This window comes from Pinus tabuliformis, chromosome 5_2, assembly GCF_031772625.1.
Source record: "Pinus tabuliformis cultivar Carrire ecotype Pingquan chromosome 5_2, CPIR1, whole genome shotgun sequence".
Taxonomy (NCBI): Eukaryota; Viridiplantae; Streptophyta; class Pinopsida; order Pinales; family Pinaceae; genus Pinus; species Pinus tabuliformis.
Genome location: NC_142306.1, coordinates 685,014,917 through 685,039,156, shown reverse-complemented (window position 1 = coordinate 685,039,156; position 24,240 = coordinate 685,014,917). Strand labels below are relative to the sequence as shown.

Sequence of the window (24,240 nt, the reverse complement as noted above, 5' to 3'; positions counted from 1 at the left end):
GATAAGGGGCTTTAGATACAGGGGTTGCACCAGGAACTAATTCAATGGTGAAATCGATATCACGCTTAGGTGGTAATCCAGGAATGGATTCAGGGAATACATCAGCAAATTCCTGAATAACAGGGATATTTTCCAAGGAAGTCATTTTACTCTTGGAGTTTGTGTATCCTACCTAGACCACATAAATATGACAACCTTTCCTAATACATTTTCCTAGCTGACTAGCAGTAATAGGATGCAACTTAATATTTTTCTTGATTCCTTGTATTTCCTTTCTCTACCCTGACTCAGTGATATAACTTATAGTTTTCTCCTTACAATCAACTAGGGACCAACGTCCTTCCAACCAATCCATCCCTATTAGAATATCGTATGAACCCAAAGGGAGTATATTAAGGTCAACATAAATTGGTTGTCCCGAAATTGTTATAGGACAATGTTCTGTTTTTGTAGTTACCCTTCTCTTTGCCCCTGTGGCTAATTGAACTAACCAAGGTTTTTGGAACTTACTGCTCTGCAGTTGACAACTCTCTACAACCTTAGGACTAACATAGCTTAGGCTAGCACCTGGATCAAACAAAATAGAGACAGGTTGATTAGCAATCATACCTTCACACTCAATCATGGTGGGCTGGTATTCCACTTGATGGTCATCCAGAGCAGCATTAATTCTAGGCATACTCCTTGCCACCTCCCCAACCATGGAAGCTTCTTGCATATTTGAGAGTTGTTCTATTTTAGCTTTATGCGGATAGACTTTGTACTAATGAGGTTCTCCAAATCCCCAACATTGTAGAGGTTATTTTGGCTGTTGATCATTAATAGGTTTATTAACCCCTTTCGACTGTCTATTTTTAGAGTAGGCAACTTTGGACTGGTTCCTTGCTAGAAATTTACTGAAGGGTTTTTGCTGTATATTCATACCATTAGTAATTTTTGTTTGTCTGTTTGGGGGTAGATTCCTCCCCTTCCCGCTCAATCCTCCTTTAGGTCCCTCACTTTTTTGTTTCACTTGCTGGTAGCAGATGTGAGCTTTCTGCACCGCATCATCCATGGTTCTTGGGTAATCAAAATCAAGTTTCTCCTTCATAAAATTGGGTAGGCTACTAATAAAATGCTGAATTTTGGCATTTTCTTCCTGCATATATGGTACATATCGCAATAAGGAGGTGAATCGTTTCACATATTCATCCATGGTCAAGGTTCCCAATCTTAACTCGTGAAATTCCATTGCTTTTTCATCATAATAACGTTCAGTTAAATACTTATCCTTGAAATGCTTTTGAAATTCTTTCCACGTAACTTGTTCTTCGTCGATTTTTCTCACGGTTTTGATTTCCTCCCACCAAAGAGTAGCCTTACCCCTTAATTGATAAACTGCCAGATGTGCCTTAAGTTTATCAGTGTAATCATAATCTAAAAGTATTTACTCATGTTAATTATCCAAGATTCTGCTGCTTCTTCGGATTCTCCTTCAAAGAGTGACAATTTTATCTTTTTGAATTCCCCTTATAATTATGATTTCTGTCTTTTTGTATTGCGTTGATCGAAAACATTGTTCGAACATCCTTCTACATCTTCCCCATGTCTTTCAGCTGACTCAACATTATCTTCTCCATGATGGGCCGTCGGGGTTTTCTCTCTATCTTCAGCACTAGGATCTGGTTCTCGTTGATTCTGTCGATGAGATAGACTTTTAAGAATTCTCTCTTGTTCTTGTCGTAAGCGTTCATTATCTGTTCTTAGATTTGTCATCTCAGCAAGTAACTGCTGAATGGTTTCGAGTAGGACAACATTAACTTGCTGAGATTCCTCTCCTAGCTATATCAATATGTCAGGGTTGGCTTCCACATAAGTTTCCTCTAGTTGGTTTGATGGCCTAGGGCTCCTTTGTATTCTGCCTTTTTTTTCTATTGATGTTGATCTCTGTGTTTACATTCACATTTACTTAGTTGTTTATTACATTACATATAAATATATACATATACACAGATCTCCCAAAAGTCTCAATGTGCAAACCTGAGCTCTGATACCATTTGTAACACCTACCACATACAAATCAAATTAAAAAATACAATAATTGCAAGTACAATCATTTACTTTACCTTATGACTGTTGAACTTTACCATGAATTGCACTTTCCAAGGCTTACTTATACCGAGGCTCAATGTATAAATATCAACGGGTCATATTGGTTTACAATTAATGATTCACGGGAAACTCCATTAGGATTAACATACTTAATTTAATTTGATTTATTAATAGTAGTACTATATTATGCACTATACTAGCATGGTTAATGCTTCTGCATGAAATCGCCAAAGGGCTTGGTTGGCATGCGACAACTAGTCTGATTTGTCCCCTCTGATTTAGGGTTGGCCATCCGATGGCTCGGAGTAGCTAGGGTTTAACCTCATAATTGTTTCTCCCGCGTTCGGTTGTTAGTGGAGTCATTTGGTGATGTTGTGTTCTGGATTCGCTGCTCTACAACTATGCTGGTCATCCGCTACACTGAGAGGGTTTATGCCTGTTCTGTCTGGTTTCAATTGGGATTTATACTATGCCCCCTTCAGGAGGTACTCCATTACATTCGTTCCCTCATTGTTCTTGTGTATTGTACTTCTTGCTGTTAGATTTCGCATCAAGGTTTTGCTCAGTTTGAGGGTTTGATTATTCATCCAACTGTACAGAGAGATTTCACCGTCTTTCCCATCCTGTGGAGGGAAACCCGAGAAACTATCGGCCACGTAAATGTGAGTAACATGGGCCTCTACGAGACTTGTTTAAGATATGTTCCTTTATACGAGTTTCGATCTTTGTTATTTATTCTTTGAGTTTGTCTGGTACAGGCAGGCTACCATCTTTTGGAATTACCCTAACTCAGGTACTCTCTGGTAGCATCCTCAATGTTTGACCTTTAAACTTGGTGAAGAACTTGTTATGTTTTCCACATTGGTTCCTAATCCGGTTTCTGTGCGTGGTGCAGGTATTACCCCATGTCGAGTTCATGATTTTCATGGCCACGATGACTTCTATCACAACCTTAACGCTTATGGGTCTTCGTCATTATTTACAGGTTGGAGATAACTCTATTGCACTATTTCTTTGCTGGTGGTTCATCATGTGAACGTGCTTGATTTTGGGTGGAGGCTATATGCCTGTTACAACCGATTCATAATGTGTTTTTAATGGAAGGTTCTAGTAAATTTTGCGAACTGCGCTAATGCCAGTTCTTTATGGCATAGTCTGTGCGGATTCTTGCTGAGGTTAAGTTGATTCTTTTTTCTGTTGATGAATGATTAAACAGAGGTTTCGTGACACAATTTTATGGTGATCGGTTTTCAAGGGCATATTTAAATGTTTTTAAGGGTATATGTATTTTTTTCATTGAAAACTTAGATGGCTTCTAAAGCTGGACTTGTATCTATTCATCTCGACTCTGATTTATGGTTTACAGTTTTTTCGTTAATAACATGAATAGGCTATCGTCACGTTTATTCCATTCTAGAACTGAATGATAGATGGTTGAATCCTTCCTTTTGTTAAAAAGAACGAATGTAATATGATAGAAGGCAGAATGTAATATGATAGAAGGCAATATCTGGGTGCTTAGGGAATGTTTGTTTGCTGTAAATTACTTCCCCCTTTTTGTTTGACATTTAATCAAGAAGATTTAAACTGGTTATTGTAAACATTTATCACCTGTTATAACAATACAGTCTTCAAGAAATTATATGATATGAGTAATTGATTTCTACAAAAATTAATATTTTCTATTAGTTATAGTCTCCCTTTTTGTTTGACATTTAATCAAGAAGATTGAAACTAGTTATCGTAAAGATTTATCACCTGTTATAACAATACAGTCTTCAAGAAATTATATGATATGAGTAATTGATTTCTACAACAATTAATATTTTCTGTTAATGAACTATAACGAGTTCTATTTTTGTAGTTTATTCAATACAATCCTTTTATTTTGGATAACATGCATTTCCCTAGTTACCCATCTCTATCCTTTGTTTAGATCATAGTTAGTTCTCTTGAATTTATATCTCTAATTAATTCAATTTGCAGAACTAATATTATCATCTTCGATTAATATTCCTTAAGGATAGATTTAGATCACTTATCTGTTCACAAATTTGTAAATATGTAATTTCTGTTCCTGCTTGGAAGGTCTCACCACCCAACCGTGAGTCTAGCAATTATGTCCAGACTCTCCCCCAAGCTCTTCCTCCTCTACACAATGAAATGAATTTGTTACAATCAAGTATCTTGGGCTTCAGGACTCATAGTCCAGCCTCAAGTCACATACCAAGTCACATACCTCTCTTTCCCATTGGTTTATTCCACCCAACTAAGGAAATCTGGGTAGCATTGATTTTGCCCCTTGACTCATCTCCTCTCATCTTCATTCTTCCCCCGTAGGCTTTTCCTCCCTTCCTCTTCTTGAGTAAGTAGATGAGTAATTGTTTCTTTTATTTAATTGCTTCTGGAGGTTAACAACTGTTTCTTTAAGTTCTTGTTAAAATACTTTAACTCCTAATTATTCATTAATTAGGTAACAAAAATATGTCTTGGCCTCTCACCCTCAGTCACAAAAGCTAATACAATGAAAAGCTAAAGTAATAAGTAAAACTTAGTAACCAAAGTAATTGTTCATGTAGTATGGGGTGTTACAGTATTACAAATAACCTGATGCAATTCAATATAAAAACTTCTTAACCAAGACATCACCATCACCTATACTTATTATAATAATAAGTAGCTGATGGACTCATTTGAGAGTGATTATGTGAAGTTTAGTCATTTTAAGTAAAAAAATATTCATTAAACTAAGATTTGCATAGTGAAATTAGCAGCTAAACTTTTTGAATTTTCATACAATGAAAAAAACTTTGTAATCTCTAAAAAATTTAAAATTTTGAAAATGAATTACATTTTTTTAAGATGGCCATAGAACAACTATATTACATATATTTATACTTTTACGAATACAATTTAATACATGAAATTTTAAACCAAAACAATTAAAGTAAATTTAAAAACTTTATTGTGAATACAAATTCACACTAAAATAAATCTTTATATAAACAATTTCAAAATTTTAGATACATGAAACATTAAACCATTAAATTTAGAAACTTTATTGTAAATACAAATTCACACTAAAATAAATTTCTATATAAACAACTTCAAAATTTTAGATACATGAAATTTCAAACGAAAGCAATCCAAACTAAATTTAGAAACTTTATTGCAAATTCACACTAAAATAATTCTCCATATAAACAATTTCAAAATTTAATTTATTAGTTTATTTATTTATTTAATTATTATATTTTTCCTAATCTTACAAATTGCATTGATTCAATTAATAGAAATTTATTTCAATTTCAAATTTAGCATGGTTGAGAATGATAAAATCTCTAGAAATGTAAATTTTTATTTTTATTTTTTTATTTTTTTCCATTTAGAAAAAAAATAAAAATCGTTACTAATATTTGATGTTTCTCCGCACATAATAAATTTATAATTAAAATATATTTGTTTCATATTTAAAAAAACAAAACTATAACTAATTTAATAAAACATCTACAATTTTACAATCTAAATTAATTCATACTTAAACATATATGACTTTCATCTTTGAAACAAGTCATATTTAACCTAATTTATATTCTATATTTAACATCAAAATAATTACAAATCTCTTCATACATATTTATAAACTTTTTATTAATTTTTTATATTGATTAAATAAATATAAAAATATTTTATTTAAGATAAAAAATTACACTATTCTGTCACACTAAACTGTAAAAGAAAAAGTTTCTTAAACATAAAAATATTTATAAACATTAAATAAGAATTCCAAATTATATAAAAATAACAAAATCTCAAATAGTAAATATATAATCCTTTATAATATTAAAATTTTAATTCTTTATTCAAACTAAATAATAACCACACACCATAAAGGCTAGGTTTTTTAAATATAGGGGAGTGAACCATCATATCCCACCTAACCCATGACAGGAATTTTAAATGGCATGTTACATATAGATAACTTCTAACGATAACACATGGAACCACGCACAAAGACTTAATTCCACAAATATCCATGCAATTTACACACACGTAATATCTTTGCTAAATATGGATATTGTGTTATCTTTTAAAACCCATCGCTTTTTTTTTCAGTGGCGTGGAGAAATGTGGTTCAGTGGCAGATAACCATACACGTCAATATATTTACCCCAAATTCGGATAAGTTAACACTAAAATATGTTATTAATGTTTATATCCAATAAGATTTGGACACATAAATGCATTTGCATCTGTTATTTGAATAAGTTAACACTAAAATATGTTATTAATGTTTATATCCAAGAATATTTGGACACCTAAATATATTTGCATTTATTTTGAATTAATGGTTTATGATTAATTTCTTAAGAAGTTGTTTGTTTTTGGGATTGCCATGATAACTTGCTTAGTAGGTGTTTATTTTAAAAATAATTTAATTATTATAGATAAGTGATAGTTTTTTAGTTGGTTAGGTAATGTTTGTCTTGTATCTAAGTCATCAAAATTAATTAGAATGTCACTTGGCTTAAGTCACATTAGTCTTTAACAACGTTAGATTTGTACCTACATAAATTTTAACTGGTGATTTTTCACCACAAAATATCTTAAATTGTCGCTTTTGTTCTAGGCTCCATAAGCATAAGCAAGTGATAATTAGGTTAATAAGTGTATTTACTTTAGGATAATGTTTTTAGAATTTTAATTTAATTATTAGGTGAATGGTAAAGATTTAACCTATGTGGAATATTCTAAAATATTCATAATAATATACATTTATTAATAATTAAGATTTATTTTTGAAGTATTATGTCTTTTTTACTTTTTTAATTAAATTGTTTAATTAAAAAAATGTCATATGAACAAGTATCATATGAAGTGAGTTATAGTTTTTTTTGGGCATATCGTATTAATAAGCCATGGTATTGGTCCATGTTATTGTAACTAAGCCTATCTACAAATCTCCATGGTTAAGAATCTTGTTCCATATATAGATATATACCTATGTTAATTATTTTTACAGTAAATAATACTTTAAAATGGTGTTCTCTAACTTATAAACATAATAACATTTGGTAGTCCTGACGATGAACCACACTGGTTGGTTCGAAACGCGTCGACAAAAGATTGATTATGTGATTTTTGCCGAAGATTTTCTAACAATAATAACATTTTTTTACTAGAATTCAATAATACAATTTTAAACAAGAATGTGACTTTTTGTTACTTAAAATACATTTTTGAATGCATAAATGGATTAAACACCTTGAAAAACTTGTCGGCACTTTAATTCTACAGATTAAACAACTTAAACTCAAGGTTTTAAAAATCTCAATTTGATTTTAATTAAAATTAACTAAAAAAAATGTTGAAGAGGTCATTTAGTGTATAAATTAAACTACACCATTTAAAATAAATTTTTAATTTTAATTAGTTTTTATTATTTTTAAAATTTTACCAAACATAAGATGTATCATAAAATAAGTATTTTGATGCTTATCTACATTTAGTAACTATTTAATTTATATGGCTACTCTATCTAATTATAGAGTAGTATAAATAATATATTTGAGTGATTTTTTTTGAAAAAAGAAAAAATACATTATATAATGTAATTGTGCTAGTTGACGGCTAGTAAATTTAAATATTTTATAATAAAAAATTACAACCAACCTTATTAACGATTATTTAAAAATTATTTATTTAAAATAGGTGTAAAATTTATGAGCTTTTATAGTAATGATTCATAATGAATTTTATTAACGAACACGTATAACCTAAATAAAGGGCGAATTTATGACCTTTTTATAGTAAAGGCTACTAACCAACTCCACCAACTACAAACCGGAAGGAAAAGAAATTGAAAAATAAAGAAAAGAATTGAATTAAAACTATAATGTCAAAGATAAACATTCAACCGTAAGGGGATAAGTCCAAAGGAGATTGGATCACGTGGCGCAAAAGAAAATCAAAGGTCAAACAATAGAATAGGCTTTTATTTTGCGTGAGGGTGGCAGCACTGACGTGGTGCCACGCGTCCCAGGGGAAGGTTCGAATTTCACAAAGGGAGAGAAGGGGGAAAGGCATTTTGAATTCAATGAATTAAAAAATTATATAAAGGGGGTGGGGTGGGGACTCCGCCTCGAATTCTCTCATCGTACCAAATAAATACGTGTCACGTTGACAGGGGCGTGTCGTGTGGTGGTTGGGCCACGTTCACGTGCAATGCGCGGTTTGGCGGGTTTTAAAATAAAAAATTATCTGTCAGCGCGGCGTTTAACGTCGACACTAGGCACTGCCACAGCCTGGACCGTACACGTGGCCGAGATGTCGTGGAACGGGGTTCCTAACGCTACCAGGGCTCTTGGGCGCGGGGGCTTTATTATTAGCGCCCCGGGGAAATTCTCCGTTAACACACAGAGGGAGAATATGAGTTTGAGTTTCTGCGAGCAGCAGCAGAGGGAGAAGAAGAAGAAGAGGGATTTTGCTCTTTTATTTTTTTATTTTTTATTTTCTGGGGACCGGAATATGATCTGAATGTATGGGGTGGAACAATGAAGCGAAGCTCGATGGAGATCACCGGCGGTACAAATTTGTAGCAGAGGAGATTCGAGTCGTCGGAAAAAGGCCCCGCTCGTCTTTGCTCGACGCCTCCACGGTGACATACATCGTCAATTCCGGCGACGAGAACAGCCCGCAGAAGCGCAGCGGCAAGGATGTTCCGGCCGATGCCGGCCAGAACCAGGCCGGGGTCGTGGAAAATTGTGGCGGAGCGGAACCTGGAAACGGCGGCGTTTCGGTCTGTGGGCGGCGCCGGGAAATGGAAGACGCAATGACGATCCTGCCGTCGTTTGCCGACGCCGGGCGTTTGCATTTCTTCGGTGTTTACGATGGCCATGGTGGCCCTCACGCGGCGTTGCGTTGCAGGGAGCGGCTGCACCGTATTTTGACGGTGGAGCTCATGGCGGAGCAGCTTGACACGGCCACGATCGAGGAAGCGCAGTGGCAGAGGGCCATGGTGTCGGCTTTCTCGCGCATGGACGATGAGGTCAGTGGTCTGTGCTCTGACCACGATAACGATGCGAAGGTGCCTGAGACTGTGGGGTCCACGGCGGTCGTGGCCGTTGTTGGGGCGGATCAAATCGTAGTGGCTAACTGCGGGGACTCCCGGGTGGTTCTGTCACGCAGGGGCGAGGCGATCCCGTTGTCTATTGACCATAAGGTATATACACATTTAATATATATACTCAAAAAAAAAGTATATACACATTTAATATATATTTGAAAAAATGAGAGTTTTAACTGCAGCCTGATCTCGTTTTCCATAGACTATAAGGTATATACACATTTAATATATATTTGGGACCAAAAAGGTAGTATTTGATATGTGAGTTTTAACTGTAGCCTGACAGAGCAGACGAGATGGCCCGTATAGAGGCTGGTGGAGGACGAGTTATATTTTGGAATGGCTATCGTGTTATGGGAGTCTTGGCCACGTCCAGGTCTATTGGTAAGTAACCGATGTTTTTGACATATACACATTGAATATATGCTTTTTATTTTTCGGTATATCCATTGAATATACTGCGGCGCGCGTGCAGGGGACCGTTATTTGAAGCCGTACGTTATTCCCGAGCCGGATGTGACCTACCGTCGCCGGACACCCGACGACGAGTGCCTGATTCTGGCCACCGACGGGCTCTGGGACGTGGTGTCCAACGAAATGGCCTGTGACATTGCCCGGCGCTGCCTCGCCGGCCGCCTCGTGCGAAAACGCGGCGAAGGTTTGCCAGACGGGGCCGTTGATGAGAATCCGGCGGCCGTGGCCGCCGCGCTGCTCACGAAGCTGGCGTTTGCGCGGGGGAGCTCCGACAACATCAGCGTCGTGGTTGTCGACCTGAAAAAGCCTCTCGTAGTCTAGAAGGCCGCCGGTGGCGGCGGCGGGCCGCCGTGGTTACTGTGTTCACAAAAGTGTTTTAATTGACAATGTGCGTTTTTGCTGTTATTATCAGCGCGCTCGCTCGCCTGTGTTGTGTTTTCTCTTTTTTCGCTGCCGCGCCGCCAGCGTTTGCGCGCGGGAGCTCCGACAATATCAACGTCGTGGCCGTCGACCTGAAACAGCCGGTCGTCGTCTGAAAGCCGACGACGGCCGCCGTGTTTATTTTTGTTCATAAAATGTGATTTTAATTGACAGAACCGATAATTATGAGCGCGCTCGTCTGTGTTGTGTTGTAACTGTTCGTTCACTTTATTTATCCTTTCTCTGCATATAAAATTTGCTTGTAATACATGCATGCTGCAAGCAATTGAAGAAACATTAAGGGCCGTGTCAATGTTATGGCCATGACGATATCGCGCCCAACCTATGAAAATATTTTTGCTTTTCAAAGGGAATTGTCGTCGCCTTAATTTTTGACCCTTAATGTTAATCATAATAATATCAACTTGGAAGAAATATTATGTTTTTCAAATAAAATGGCTATACAATCTCAAGAATCTGGTTCTCTTCGCAATTTGGAAGTTGGTGGTGAGAAATATTATGTTTTTCAAATAAAATGGCTATACAATTTCAAGAATCTGGTTTTCTCTTCGCAATTTGGAAGTTGGTGGTGAGAAATATTTTGTTTTTCAAATAAAATGGCTATACAATTTCAAGAATCTGGTTTTCTTTTCGCAATTTGGAAGTTGGTGGTGAGGTAGAGGTGGTTTTGGACCTCCTTGATCCTTGGAAGTTGATGGTGAGGTAGAGGTGGTTTTGGACCTCCTTGCCTTCCGTGTTTGCATTGGGGTAAATCTCTATCATGATAGATCCTAATAACATAATCACTAGGTTAGAATTTTTTGTTGGGGGCTGTTTATTATTTTTCATTTTACATAATGTTGTATTGTTATTTATGTAATGTTAGGATTGTTATTTACATATCTGGTTTTCTCTTCGCAATTTGGAAGTTGATGGTGAGGTAGAGGTGGTTTTGGACCTCCTTGCCCTGCATTGGGGCAACTCTTTATCATGATGGATCCTAATGACATAATCACCGGGTTAGAATTTTTGTTGGGGGTGTTTATTATTTGTCATTATAATGGTTATTTACATAATGTTGTATTGTTATTTATGTAATGTTAGGATTGTTATTTACATAATGGTTTAGTATGGTTATTTATGTGATGTTATAATGTATTTTGCTAAATTTTGAAATTTTGGTATTATTGTTTTGGTATTTAAATATTTAAATTTAAATTTAATGTTATATAAATATTGTAAAGTATTGTATTGTTAATGAGATTGTTTTTTGGATTAATTACAATATTAGCTGGATTAATTTTGTGATTAATTTGAAAGACAATCTCATTATCAATATGGATCACAAAAGTCTAAGATCTAATATTGTATTATTGTTATTTACGTGACATGTTATAATATATTTTGTTAAATTTTGAAATTTTGATATTATTATTTTGTTATTTAAAAATTTAAATTTAATATATATAGTATTTATGTGATATGTTATAATGTATTTTGTTAAAATTTGAAATTATATTTTTGTTATCTAAAAATTTAAATTCAAATTCATATTTAATACATATGATGATGATGATACTGATGGTTAACGTCCAAGACCAAACTTTGGTCTATCAGACCTAAAGAAATGAATTATTTAGTTTGATTTAAGATTTTATTCCTATGCTCAAAAAGCTTGGAGAGAAACCTCTCGAGCTCACTATAATTTTGACATCGTAAAAGGCTAGGAAGGTCAGTGTTGCCACAAAGATTATGAAACTGAGATCTAATGTGGTTGTACGCGGGGCACTCTAAGAGGAAGTGATTTTCATCCTTTCCATCCATAGTGTTTTAGAAACTGCCCAATGACGAGTTTCACTATGGAGCTCATGAGAGTTCATTCTAATCTTGGCCATATTAATTTTCTTCTTTGAGTTGATAAAATAGAGAGACACTTTTGATCTTCTAGGGTGGGGTTGATGACCTCCTTATCACCACATTTTTTCTTTGAATTGAGAATAAACAATATTTTTAATGTTATTAATATTTTGCAATGCAACATTCTCGTTGATCTCTCAATGTTTTAACCAGGCCTTCATGTCTTTATACCAACCTAGTTTGAGCCTTAAGTGATTTTGGCTGGAATTTAAAACTAGCTTAAGAAGTCTTTAGTCTCAGTATATAGAGTATGGTATTGTATTGTTTTGTTAATTTATGTGATATGTTATAATGTATTTTGTTAAATTTTTTAAAATTTGGTATTATATTTTGTTATCGTTGTTATATATATAATATTATATTGTTATTTATATGATATTGCAAAGTATTGGTTAAATTTAAGAATTTTGGTACCATATTTTGATATTTAATAATTATTATCTATATAATGTTTTATTGTTATTTTGGTATTATATTTAGTTATTTAATTAGCGTTGTTATGTATATAATAATATATTGTTATTAATGTGATTTTGTAAAGAATTAGTTAAATTTGAGAATTTTTGTATCATATTTTGATATTTAATAATGGTTATTTATGTAATATTGTATGGTTATATTTATGATCTTGTAACACAAGTTTATATATTTTATACGAGGAATATATATATTTTGTCTATTACATTAAAATTTGTCATCTTACTTACTAGAAGAATTAAATTTGGGTGAAGAAAGTTCCAATCATTTTTACTAAAATAATTTCATTTAACATTTATGTAATATTGTAATATATTTTGTTAAATATAAAAATTTGAATATTATACTTTGTTATTTAATGATTGTTATCTATGTAATGTATTTTGTTATTTAATGATTTTTTTTTTTGTAAGTGTAGGTGGTGCCTTCCTTTTCTATTTATATTGTCCAATAAGACCAGATACATCGTTTTGGTGGCCTCAACCTGCCTCGAAGGGAAACCAAGTCTGTTGGCCACCTAAGTTTGCTATAAGCATTCCAAAAACAAAATTTCACTAGTCTTTCCATCCGGGCTATGTGCACTAAACAGTTAAAAATACTTAACAAACTAAGAGCTAGCATAAAAACAACTGAAAAAAAGAGTTGTTCGCTAAAAACAGAAGAAACATTGAAGGATCATTCCTTCCGGTCATCAGCAGTCGGATCAGCATTGGCAGGGGTATCCATGGGTTCTGCATGAGCTTGAGTCGTCTGAGCCATCTGAGCCAGCCTCTGTTGGATCTCATCCAACTTGTTATCCTGCATAATCATAATCACCTGCAAATTCTTCATTTCTTTTTTGAGGTTTGGCATCCCTTGGGCGATTTCAGCCACTTCCCCTGCCACCTGCTCCAGTGCCTTCGCAAGAAGGCGTTTTAGAACCCAATAGACATGAAGAGCTTGCCGGTAGAGCGTCATCCATCCTCGAGTGTTACCAGGATCTTGGATTATTTCTGCCCACTCTTCTATCTCAGGGTCAGACTGTTCTTCCATCACGTTTGCCTCCATTTCTTGTATAAGCTGGCAGATGTCTTCATCCGTGCCCTCTCTGTAGGCTCTTGCAGCTTCCTGGACTGCAGTCAGCATGGATCTCCTCCCCCTGCGTTGGCTAGCCGGTGATGCGGTTGACGGGTCTTCTCTATTCTGCTGGCTTGGACGTCCTCTGCCTCCACGCCCCCTTCCATGGCCCAGGCGTGCCATCCTTCCTTTTATTGTTTCCTGTTTACAATTTTCATTCACAGAGGTCAGATTTCGAAGATTTATAAAATTGCCCTCCTCCTTAATTTTCTTGGTTTTTATCCCACCTCCCCTGCTCCAGTCACCTTCATTTGTCTGGGGATTCCGGTGATTATCTTCTCTCGGATGTAGGAAGGTAAGAAGGCCTTCCGTCATATGAACCAATTCCTGAGCCAGGTGCATGGTTTTCATGTCTTGCCTTTCTGCCTCCCTCTTGTCCTTCGTTGTGGGTTGAGCGGTTCGACCCTCAGTATTTCTCCCCAGACTATCTTCTGGGCAACATTTTCTCCACCCGTCTTGTACCCTTCCCTGATTCAGCCCCATTTCTCTTACATAGTGCATGGCAGAGTAAAAGGCAACCCCGCGCCTACTCTCTTCTTCCCCAGAGGCAGCCAACATTCCGTTTTCGTCCATCATACCATTCAAGACAGAGAAAAAAACAGAAGAAGGTCTAGAGATGACATACCCGAAATCGCAATTTTCCATTGAGGCTCCCTCTGTTTGCGTTGCTCCCTGCTCCTCTTCCTCCCAACGCGGCTTACCTATCCTTCTACACTTCGCCACCTTTGAATGATATAACCCACCTGTCCCACTTCCTATCCCACTACCGCCGCCAAATCTGCGTTTCTCTTTCATTCCACTCCTCCCACTCCATTTTCTTGAGATGTGCGCTGACATGCAGTACGCTACCATGGTGGAATGGACGACGCTTCGGCTAGGAAATGATCCCTCTATTCTGTTGCATTCATGATGTTTCTTGCCACCCTCACTTGCTTTTCTCCACACCCTGATCGGGGATCATCTGTATCTATTGTCTTTAGATCATGTCTTCATTATGATCTTGGGTTAATATCATTCTAAGCGGTTCTAATTCTGGCTTCTCTGAATGTGTCATCTAGATACTATCCAATTTCCCTCCTTGTTCCTGGCTTCCCCAATTTGCGAGAAAATCCGCTGCTTTGTTGCCCTCTCTTCTTACATGCTTAATGATCATGTACTCAAATCTTTTTAAGATAATTTCCAGCTCTTGGATCAGGCTAGCTGTCCTCCAACTTTGAGTAACTTTGTCCCATGAGGTCCCATTATTAAGTTTTTTAATTATGTGCGTTACCATTTGGGAGTCTCCTTCCACTTCCAGGTTGTTGTAGCCATTTCTGATTGCTATCTTCGTTATTTAATGATTTTTATCTATATAGTATTGTATTCTTATTTATGTGATGTTGTAATGTATTTTGTTAAAACTAACAATGTCGGTATCATATTTTTTGTTATTTAATAATTATTATCAATATAATGTTCATTATTATTTAAGTGATGGTGTAATGTATTTTCTTAAATCTAAAATTTATTTAATAATTATTATTAATATAATGTTTATTATTATTTAAGTGATGGTGTATTGTATTTTCTTAAATCTAAAAATTATGGTATTATACTATATTTTGTTAAATTTAATATTTTTGTTGTTTTATTTTGCGAAGTCTAATCATTTAATATAATGTTTTGGGGATTGTGTTTAGTTTAAAATTGTTATTTATGTGTTATTAAAAATATTTTGTATTTAGTTATTTTGAAATTGGTTTATAAGTATGTTTAGTGTTTTTTTCAATAAATATAAATAAATTTAATCTTATTATTGATTTTGGTGTAAGTCTAAAAAATTGTATTTAAATTAGCTAGATTGTTTTTTTGCTATGAAAATCATCAAAATTTTAACAATATTTTAATAAAATTTAACATTCCTCCACCCTAGTAGCCGACACCTTTAACCTATAATTAATTAAATTCTTAATATAAATCTACCATTTCTTTCATTATAATATAAACCAAATAATTTTACCATTGACTTTGGTGTCTTCTGTCTTAGCAATTATGTTTGTTTAACTTATTATTATGGTACAAGATATTTTATTTTACTTAAAAATATTTATCTAAAATATTTTATTATATTTCATAATTTTAATATGAAGTTCTTAAATTTATTATATATATATATATATATATATATATATATATATATAATTATAATAATAATTCATATGTTATAATTCTTCCTATAACGAAAACCTTATTCTAATTGTATTGGTTATTTTTTTTTTTTTTTAAAATATTTAATACTTTATTTTTATACTTGTCCAACCAAGAGTATGTTGTAATCACTTTGGATCAAATTTTTTTGGCTCTTAATTAATTTTCAAAATTTTAGAAACTATTTTTAAAATTTATTAAAGTTTTGGTAAAATTAAATATTAATTTTTTTTTTTAATTGAGAATTATTTTTTGAATTTTAAAAAATTGGATTATTGGCGGATCACTAATTTTACGTGGTTTAAAATCAAAATTTTAATTAAAAATTGTTTAAAAAAATTAAAAATAAAATGTCGTCATAAATTAATTAATTTATGGATTTTTCCATAATTAATATTTATTTAGATAATGCTAATTGAATATTCGGATTTAACACGGATCACGGAGCACGAACAGGGAAGAGCGAACAGAGTTCAGCACACGCAGGGGCAGTCAAAGAACCCTATGAAGGGTGGCAGAGGAGGGGGCTCCACTCCCTCCTACAAGGAGGCCATGGCCAGCAGGGGAAAGAAGCCTCTAGAAAATGCTAGGGAAACAGGGGTGGAAGGAAAAAAAATCACGGAAGAGGGAACAGAAGAACCCATAGAAAAGGATCAACATGGCACAAAAGACAAGGAGGTAGAAGACAAAAAACAGGAAACTAAAGACAAGAAACACAAGGGACCCTGCAAACCCAAAACAGATACAACTCCCAGGGTGATTTTAAATAATCCAGAGCTGCAGGCGTACAGGGAACACATGGGGACATATGCCATCATCTGTAAGTTCATGGGACTATGGCCCACTGAAAAAGCCCTACAGTCGTGGATCAAATACCACTGGAAACCTAAAGGAAGCATAGATCTTCATCTTGGGTCTAAGGGTTTCTTTATGGTGGTGTTCACAAATATTGAAGACAAGGACATAATATTTGAAGGAGGGCCCTACTTCTATGCTGCTGCAGGGCTCTACATGAGACCATGGATAATGAACTTTGTCCCAGAAAAGGAGACTTTTACTTCAGTTCCGGTCTGGGTAAGGCTCTACTCTCTACCTCTTGATTACTGGCAAAATGAATCGTTAGCAGCCATAGGCAATAAATTAGGTCGCTATGTTAAAGCCTCTGAAGCCACTAGAAGAGGAAAATACACTTCCTTTGCTAGAATATGTGTGGAAATGGATCTATTAGGAGCTCTATCGGAGGAGATAATCTTGGAAGTTTTTGATGAAGAATGGGTGCAAATAGTAGATTATGAGCACATTCCATTCAGATGTCACAAATGCCATGAACATGGACATCTCTTCAAAGACTGTCCGCTCAACAAAGAAATAAACAAAAGTAGAAGCAATACAGTGAAAGAATCAGATAGCTTTCAGAAAGTGGTTAACCGAAGTAAAGGAAGTAAAAGAGGACCGAAAAATCAGTAGCACGAAGGACAACAGTTTAGGCAGAACAATTTTCAGGTGCTTCAGGAAGAGGAAGAGATTACTAAAGAAGATCAAACAATGGAAGGGAGTTCTGCAGAAAAGGAGGAAGGGAAAAACCTAGAACAAACACAAAATGATGAGTACCAGAAAGAAGCCACTATGAGCGATGTTGAACAGGAAATGGATCAGGAAATGACCCAGAATGATACAGACCCAGAGGACCATGAACTACTAGAAATTCTTGACAAAGAAAACCTAGACCTAGAAGGCTTCTTGAGGCAGGGTACCACGGGGGGAGTGGATTCGCTACCTCAAGAGGAACTCAGCAGAATACAACAACTGTTTCTATGGAGATCGCAAACTGGGAAGCCAGAGCGATGTAACAACATAGACAAGCAGGACAACAGAGGAGTGAAAATGATGAAAACTACACTGGGACTAGTTAATAGAAACCCAGGCAAGAAAAGAGGTAGGAAAAAGCAGAATGAACTCTTGATGGAGTGTGGAAAGCTGATGATTGATTCAGGTAAGATGAAAGATCTAGCCAGCTACTCCTTTACAAATCTTTTATAATGAAGTTGACATCTTGGAATATTAGAGGTCTAGGGAGTAAGAGAAAGCAGAGAATGCTTAGCAACAGAATGAAACAAGAAACGCCGAATATAATGTTTATCTAAGAAACAAAATGTTCCATTCAAAAGGTAAGACAAATCCACAGTAAATGGCTCAGCAGCTATGAGTTTCTTGAAGTAAAAGCAGAGAATACAGCAGGGGGTTTACTCACTCTATGGAATCCCCACAAAATTGGCATTCTGGATGCTGAGGCATCCAGAAATTACTTATCGATTGTCATTCAACCAGTAGGAGAAAGGGATACCTTTCTGGTCACAAATGTTTATGGTCCTCAGAGAATAGATGACAAACTTAAGTTTCTGGATACCCTGGTGGATCTCAGGAGCAGACATGCAGATATACCCTGGATCATGGGAGGGGATTTTAACATGATTAAATCCCTTTCAGAGAAGAAAGGAGGAACAAGATCTCTAAGTAAAGACTCCATGGCTTTCCAAACTTTTTCTGACAACATAAAGCTTGTTGATACTAATTGGAATACTGGCCTATTTACTTGGAATAACAGGAGAGGAGGAGATGCCCTAGTCGCCTCAAAGCTAGACAGATTCTTCATCTCTAAGAATCTTATGCTAGATGGGAAAGAGATAACAGCACGAGTTCTTCCCTTTAGAGGCTCAGATCATTGGCCAATCCAATTGGAAATCAAGGGTATAGGTACTCCTAGAAATATACCCTTTAGATTTGAAAATATCTGGCTGTCACACCCAGACTTCACAAGCAACATTGAGAAATGGTGGTCAGAAGACTTGAAGATTCAGGGAACCAGAATGTATCCTCTTCACAAGAGACTAAAGCACATAAAATGCCGGCTTAAGGAATGGAATAAGAAGGATTTTGGTAATATTTTTGAAGAAAAGAGAGTAGTTGAAAACAAAATGCAGGTTCTCAACCAAGCTCTAATCAAGGAAGGCTTTGATAAAGATATCAGTGAACAAGCGGATAAACATTATCAAAAATGGGAGGATCTATGTAGACAAGAGGAAATATTTTGGAGACAAAAATCCAGAGTTCAATGGTTAAAATAAGGAGAGCGCAACACTAAGTTCTTTCATAGAACCACCATGGCCAATAGAGTTCACAATAATATCTCTTCAATCAAGAATGAAGCAGGGGAACTTCAGATATCCCATAAAGCTATAGAAGCTGTGTTAATCCACCACTTCCAAGGTATAACACAGGAGAACATTTCAGATAGAGAGCAAGCCATTAGGGAAATTACTAGAAACATATCGAAACTGGTATCCAGGGAGGACAACTTCAACCTTAATAGACCAGTAATGGAAGGGGAGCTAAGAGATGTAATCAAGGACATGCAGAATGGCAAAGCACCGGGCCCAGACGGTTTCAATGTGGACTTTTTCAAAGCTTGTTGGAATATTGTTAAGCAGGACATATTGAATGTTGTGGAGGATTCCAGGTCAAATAAAACCATTCTGAAAGCCCTCAATACTTCCTTCATCGCCCTGATCCCCAAACAGGAGATTGCTCATACACCAGATAAATATAGACCCATAGCCCTATGCAACGTAATCTACAAGATTATATCCAAGGTTGTGGCTAACAGACTCAAACTTTTGCTTCCGGTCTTGGTTTCTGGGGAGTAATCAGGTTATGTGGAAGGCAGACAAATTCTGGATAACATCATTCAAGCGCAAGAAGTGGTGCACTCTTTAACTAGCAAGAAGCAGGCGGGTATGATCATGCAATTAGATATTGCCAAGGCTTATGACAAGGTAAACTGGGTCTACCTTAAGAAAATGCTGATTGCATTTGGTTTTGATCATATCTGGGTTAGATGGGTAATGGCACTGGTGACCTCCTCCAGTTTTTCTATTTTGGTCAACGGCTCCCCCTCAGAGATTTTCAGTCCTTCTAGAGGCCTCAGACAGGGGGACCCGCTCTCCCCCTTCCTTTTTATTATCATGATGGAAGGGCTGGGGAGAGCTATAAAGCAGGCGCAATCTTCAGGAAAGATTAAAGGCCTGCAGCTTACTGATAATGGGCAAGCTCTGACTCACCAACAATTTGTAGATGATACCATGCTTCAGGGACTCCCCACAGTCCAAGAAGCTTCAAACTACAAAAGAATTCTGAATCTTTTTGCCTCGGCTTCAGGTATGGAAGTAAATCTCTCCAAATCAAAAATCTTTTTCTTCAATACCAATATTGCTATTCAGAAAAACATCTCCAGAATTCTTGGCTTCCAAAGGGATTCCCTTCCTTCAAAATATTTAGGAGTCCCTCTAACGGCAAAACCAATGCACAAAAGTATATGGGAACCTTTGATCAACAAGTTACAGGATAAAGTCAGTAAATGGACCATCAGATCTTTAAACCTTGCTGGCAGACTAGTTCTTACAAAAGCAGTGCTTCAAGCAATCCCCATCTTCATGTTATCAGCCCTCCCAGCTCCAAAAGGGGTCCTTCAGCAATTTAGAGATATTCAAAGAAACTTCCTTTGGGGTAGGGAGGAGACTAAGAGGAAATGGCCCTTAGTGTCTTGGGATAAAATTTGTAAGCCCAAGAACCATGGAGGGCTAGGATTGGATGATCAAGAGATTCTCAGTAAGGCTCTAGGGGCCAAACTTTGGTGGCGCTGGGTCCAGCAACCAGATACTCAATGGGCAAAGATCTGGAAAGAAAAATATGCTAATTCCTGGCAGAACAGTGATCTTATAAGAATGTCAGGAAATATAAAAGGTTCTTATATTTGGAACAAAGCTTGGGAAAATAGAAGACTAGTACAAGAGAATAGCTTCTGGGAAATCAGAGATGGAGATCTTGCTCTTTTCTGGGAAGATAAATGGCAGCAAGAATCAATTCTGGTAAAAGAAGACTTCCTAGATCTTAAACAGGAGTCAGACTCCCAAGGTTTAATAAAGGTTAAAGATTTCTGGATACATTCTCATCTTACGGAAAAGTGGAGAATCTGGAGAAACATAGATTGCAGAAATAACAATCTCCTAAAAACTAAAGCAGAGGAGCTCAGGAAAATAATAGAACAAAGGAAGATCTTAGTGGCAGAGGGACAAGACCAACTGAGATGGGGAGATAACAAAGAGGGCACCTTTAATCTTAAGGAAGCAAAAAACATTCTCCTTGAGCTAAAATCTAGCAAAACCTTTGGAAACATCCAGGGTGGATGAAAATAAAACTCTTCATGTGGGTTGTTTATCACAAGAAAATTCTGACTTGGGACAACATAAGGAAGAGAGGTGTACAGGGGCCTTCAAGATGCCTGCTATGTGAAGCTCAAGAAGAAACCTTGGAACATTTACTCAACAATTGCATTTTCACATCCTGGTTATGGGATTTATTTGCTGCAATCTTTCAACAATCTGATAGGGACAGAAGGAGCATCATTAGTACCCTCATCAATTGGAGGAAATTTTTTTCGGATAATGAAATTCTTAACTCAGCATGGGCTCTTATACCAAGCTTCATCATATGGAACGTGTGGAAGGAGAGGAACAAAAGAATTTTTAAGGGAGAAAAAAAGCCCCCTCAACACCTGCTGGAGTTAATCCTGAAACAGCTCAAGGAGACTGTGAGAACCATTGTTCGCAACTTCCCCAAAAATCCCCCCTCAGACGCAGATTTAAAAATTCTCAAGCAATTGGGGTTGCAGAGGCTCACCCTCCTAGGCATTGATAGGAGGATCATTTCGTCGGATACGGAAAAGGAATTTTGGCATCCTCCTCCGGAAGGCTATTTAAAATACAACATTGATGGGGCTTCAAAGGGGAACCTGGGAATAGCAGGGTATGGAGGTGTACTCAGAAATTCAGAGGGAAGTATCGTTAGCATCTTTCATTACCACCTAGGTACAACCACCAATAACATGGCCGAGCTAATGGCTATGGAACAATGCCTGGATTTGCTGAAGCAGGACAACTGTCAAAATGTCATGATAGAGGCAGATTCAGAGTTAATTATCAACTCAGTGCAAAAAATTCACAATGGAACTGCACCGGATAAAGTCTCTAAACATTGGAAACTAATTCGAGTTTTCCAAAGAATTCAAAGCCATCTTCAGGGCCTGCGCACTATCAGTTTCCACCACGTTCGCAGAAAGGCAAACAAGCTGGCGGATCTTCTGGCCAACTAGGGGGTCAGCTGCACAAGGAAAAATGGGTTGACGAAGTGGCAGGAGTTGAGGCCTAGTAGACTGAGAGCTCTATGCTGCGAACAGGCGGAAGATGATAGGGAGGTGTTTAGACTCAATACCATGGGGAATAGCTCGATTTGATTTTCCCCTGGTTGAACCTTCTTTTTGGGTAATGTTTGCGGAAGAAAAAGAACCTTGTCTGGTAGCCCAGACTCAAGGTGTAAGAGTGATGCAGATCTCAGATGTTTCTCTTAAGTCTTGGCTCGATGGAACACTTTCACCCTAGCTTTTTCCCAATCCAAGGTGAGGTAGTTCTGCATTTGCTAGAGGAACCAGGTCTTTCGACACTGGGGGTTTCAGTCTATGGGGTTCAGTTTGCAAAACCACCTCCCAGGTGGTTTCAGACTGATCGCGCGGCCCTCAGAGTGGGAATGGTTTTCGCGTTTCCGCAGCGATCCCATTCATCCTGCGACACGTGGCAGGGTGAGGGGGCGGAAAACCGCCCTCCATCGCGGACTAACTTTCCTCCTTTTTATCCGTCGCGAAATCCTTCTCATCCGTTGGATTCGGGTGCTGCTAATCAACGGTGGTCCGATAAAGTGCAACTTAGTGGGGCTGGGCTGGTAAAATTCGGGCTCTTTAGAGATGTGTATTTTTCTCGGCCGTCGATCTTCTTGTTTTGATGGGTCGGTTTGTTGGGTAGGGGTTTTCCGGAGGGAGGCCGTGCGATAGCACGCGGGCTTTCCGTAGGTTGGTCTGGGGTCTTGTCAGTAATGTCTTAGGCTTAATTTTTTATACGTAATGTTGTACGGGGTAGCCCTTGGAGGCTTTTGCTTTTATTTCCTTTCTGTCTCTTCGACGTCGAGTGGACGGTGGTATATACTGTACAATATTTTTTGACTCAATGATATAGAAGGATCCATACTTGCTTAAGCAAAAAAAAAAATAAAAATATTTATTTAAAAAAACATTTGTCATTACATTTCAAGTTTTTACTAACCATAGAAACTAGTCTTTTTAAAAAACTTACTAACCATAGAAACTCATAAAAGCAAAAGATTTTTAAAAAACAAAAACAACAACGTTGCATATTACACTGATTTTTCCTTGCTGATTTTCTTCCTATTTTCCCCTAATTTTTATTATTGAATGGATTCATTTTCCTCAATAAACCTTACTTATATTATTGAATGATTAATTTTCCTCAGTAAACCTTACTTGTATTATATGTTTTCACAATTCAATTTTAAATCATGATGCAATATAAAAAATAAAATTTAAATCAACACTATAATAAATCAGATTTTTTTCTTTTTTCTTTTTTCTTCACAATTTTAATTATAAATTAAAAATATAAAATAAAATAAATCTTTTGCACTCACACTTAAGCTTTTCTGTAACTATCTTTTTATTTTAATATACTGTTGTAATTTTTGTATTAGATATTTTATTGCATATGAATTCTTTGCCACTTGATTAAGACAATACATTTCATATCAATTTGATTTTTCCGACAGAAATTCTACCATAGATTATTTAGTTGTTGTTGAATTAAGATGAACATAAATTTAAAGTTAAATAAATAATTTATTGATGATGATGATGGTTAACGTCCACTAAGACCAAACTTTGGTCTATCGGACCTAAAGAAATGAATTATTTAGTTTGATTTAAGATTTTATTCTTATGCTCAAAAAGCTTGGAGAGAAGCCTCTCGAGCTCACTGTAATTAGCTTTTTTAAAAATGATTTATTTTATTTATATTATATATATACATGATTTAATATAAAGATACTAGGCATTATAATTTTGTTTGGCTGTTAAGTTTTATAAGCTAAAGATAGAATAAAATATGCACAAACACATTTCAATAAAATCTTAAATTTTGTAATAAATGATAATATTAGAGTTAACATTTTATCCAAAATTATCTATATACTTGTCTCTATTTAAACATCAATGCTACATATTACATTTATTTAAATACAAAATAACCTTATATTTATAATATTTTAAATTAACAATAAAATATATTATTTTTTATCATTTATAATTACTTAATTTTTTTAACATTGCACACACTCTTTTTATTACAATTTTTTAATGAAATATAATGGTTAATCATTTGTAATGTCTTTAATTGTATATCAAAATTTTAAAATTTCCTTTCTATGGTTAATTCTATCATTTATTTTATAAGAAAATAAATATGTGATATACACAT

General features: G+C 35.8%; 2 protein-coding genes across 2 annotated transcripts; both read left to right on the top strand.

Moving 5' to 3' along the window:
- Positions 1-8,490: 8,490 nt before the first annotated feature.
- On the top strand, positions 8,491-10,587 carry LOC149160963 (putative protein phosphatase 2C 8). Its single transcript, XM_089436851.1, has 3 exons — positions 8,491-9,313; positions 9,496-9,601; positions 9,693-10,587. Exons 1-3 carry the CDS (start codon positions 8,633-8,635, stop codon positions 10,010-10,012), a joined length of 1,107 nt encoding a protein of 368 aa, XP_089292977.1. The 5' UTR covers positions 8,491-8,632; the 3' UTR covers positions 10,013-10,587.
- Positions 10,588-19,833: 9,246 nt separating this feature from the next.
- LOC149160962 (uncharacterized) lies at positions 19,834-22,016 on the top strand. The gene is made up of 2 exons (XM_089434744.1): positions 19,834-20,023; positions 21,670-22,016. The coding sequence occupies exons 1-2, from the start codon at positions 19,834-19,836 to the stop codon at positions 22,014-22,016; spliced, it is 537 nt and encodes a 178-aa protein (XP_089290870.1).
- Positions 22,017-24,240: the final 2,224 nt, after the last annotated feature.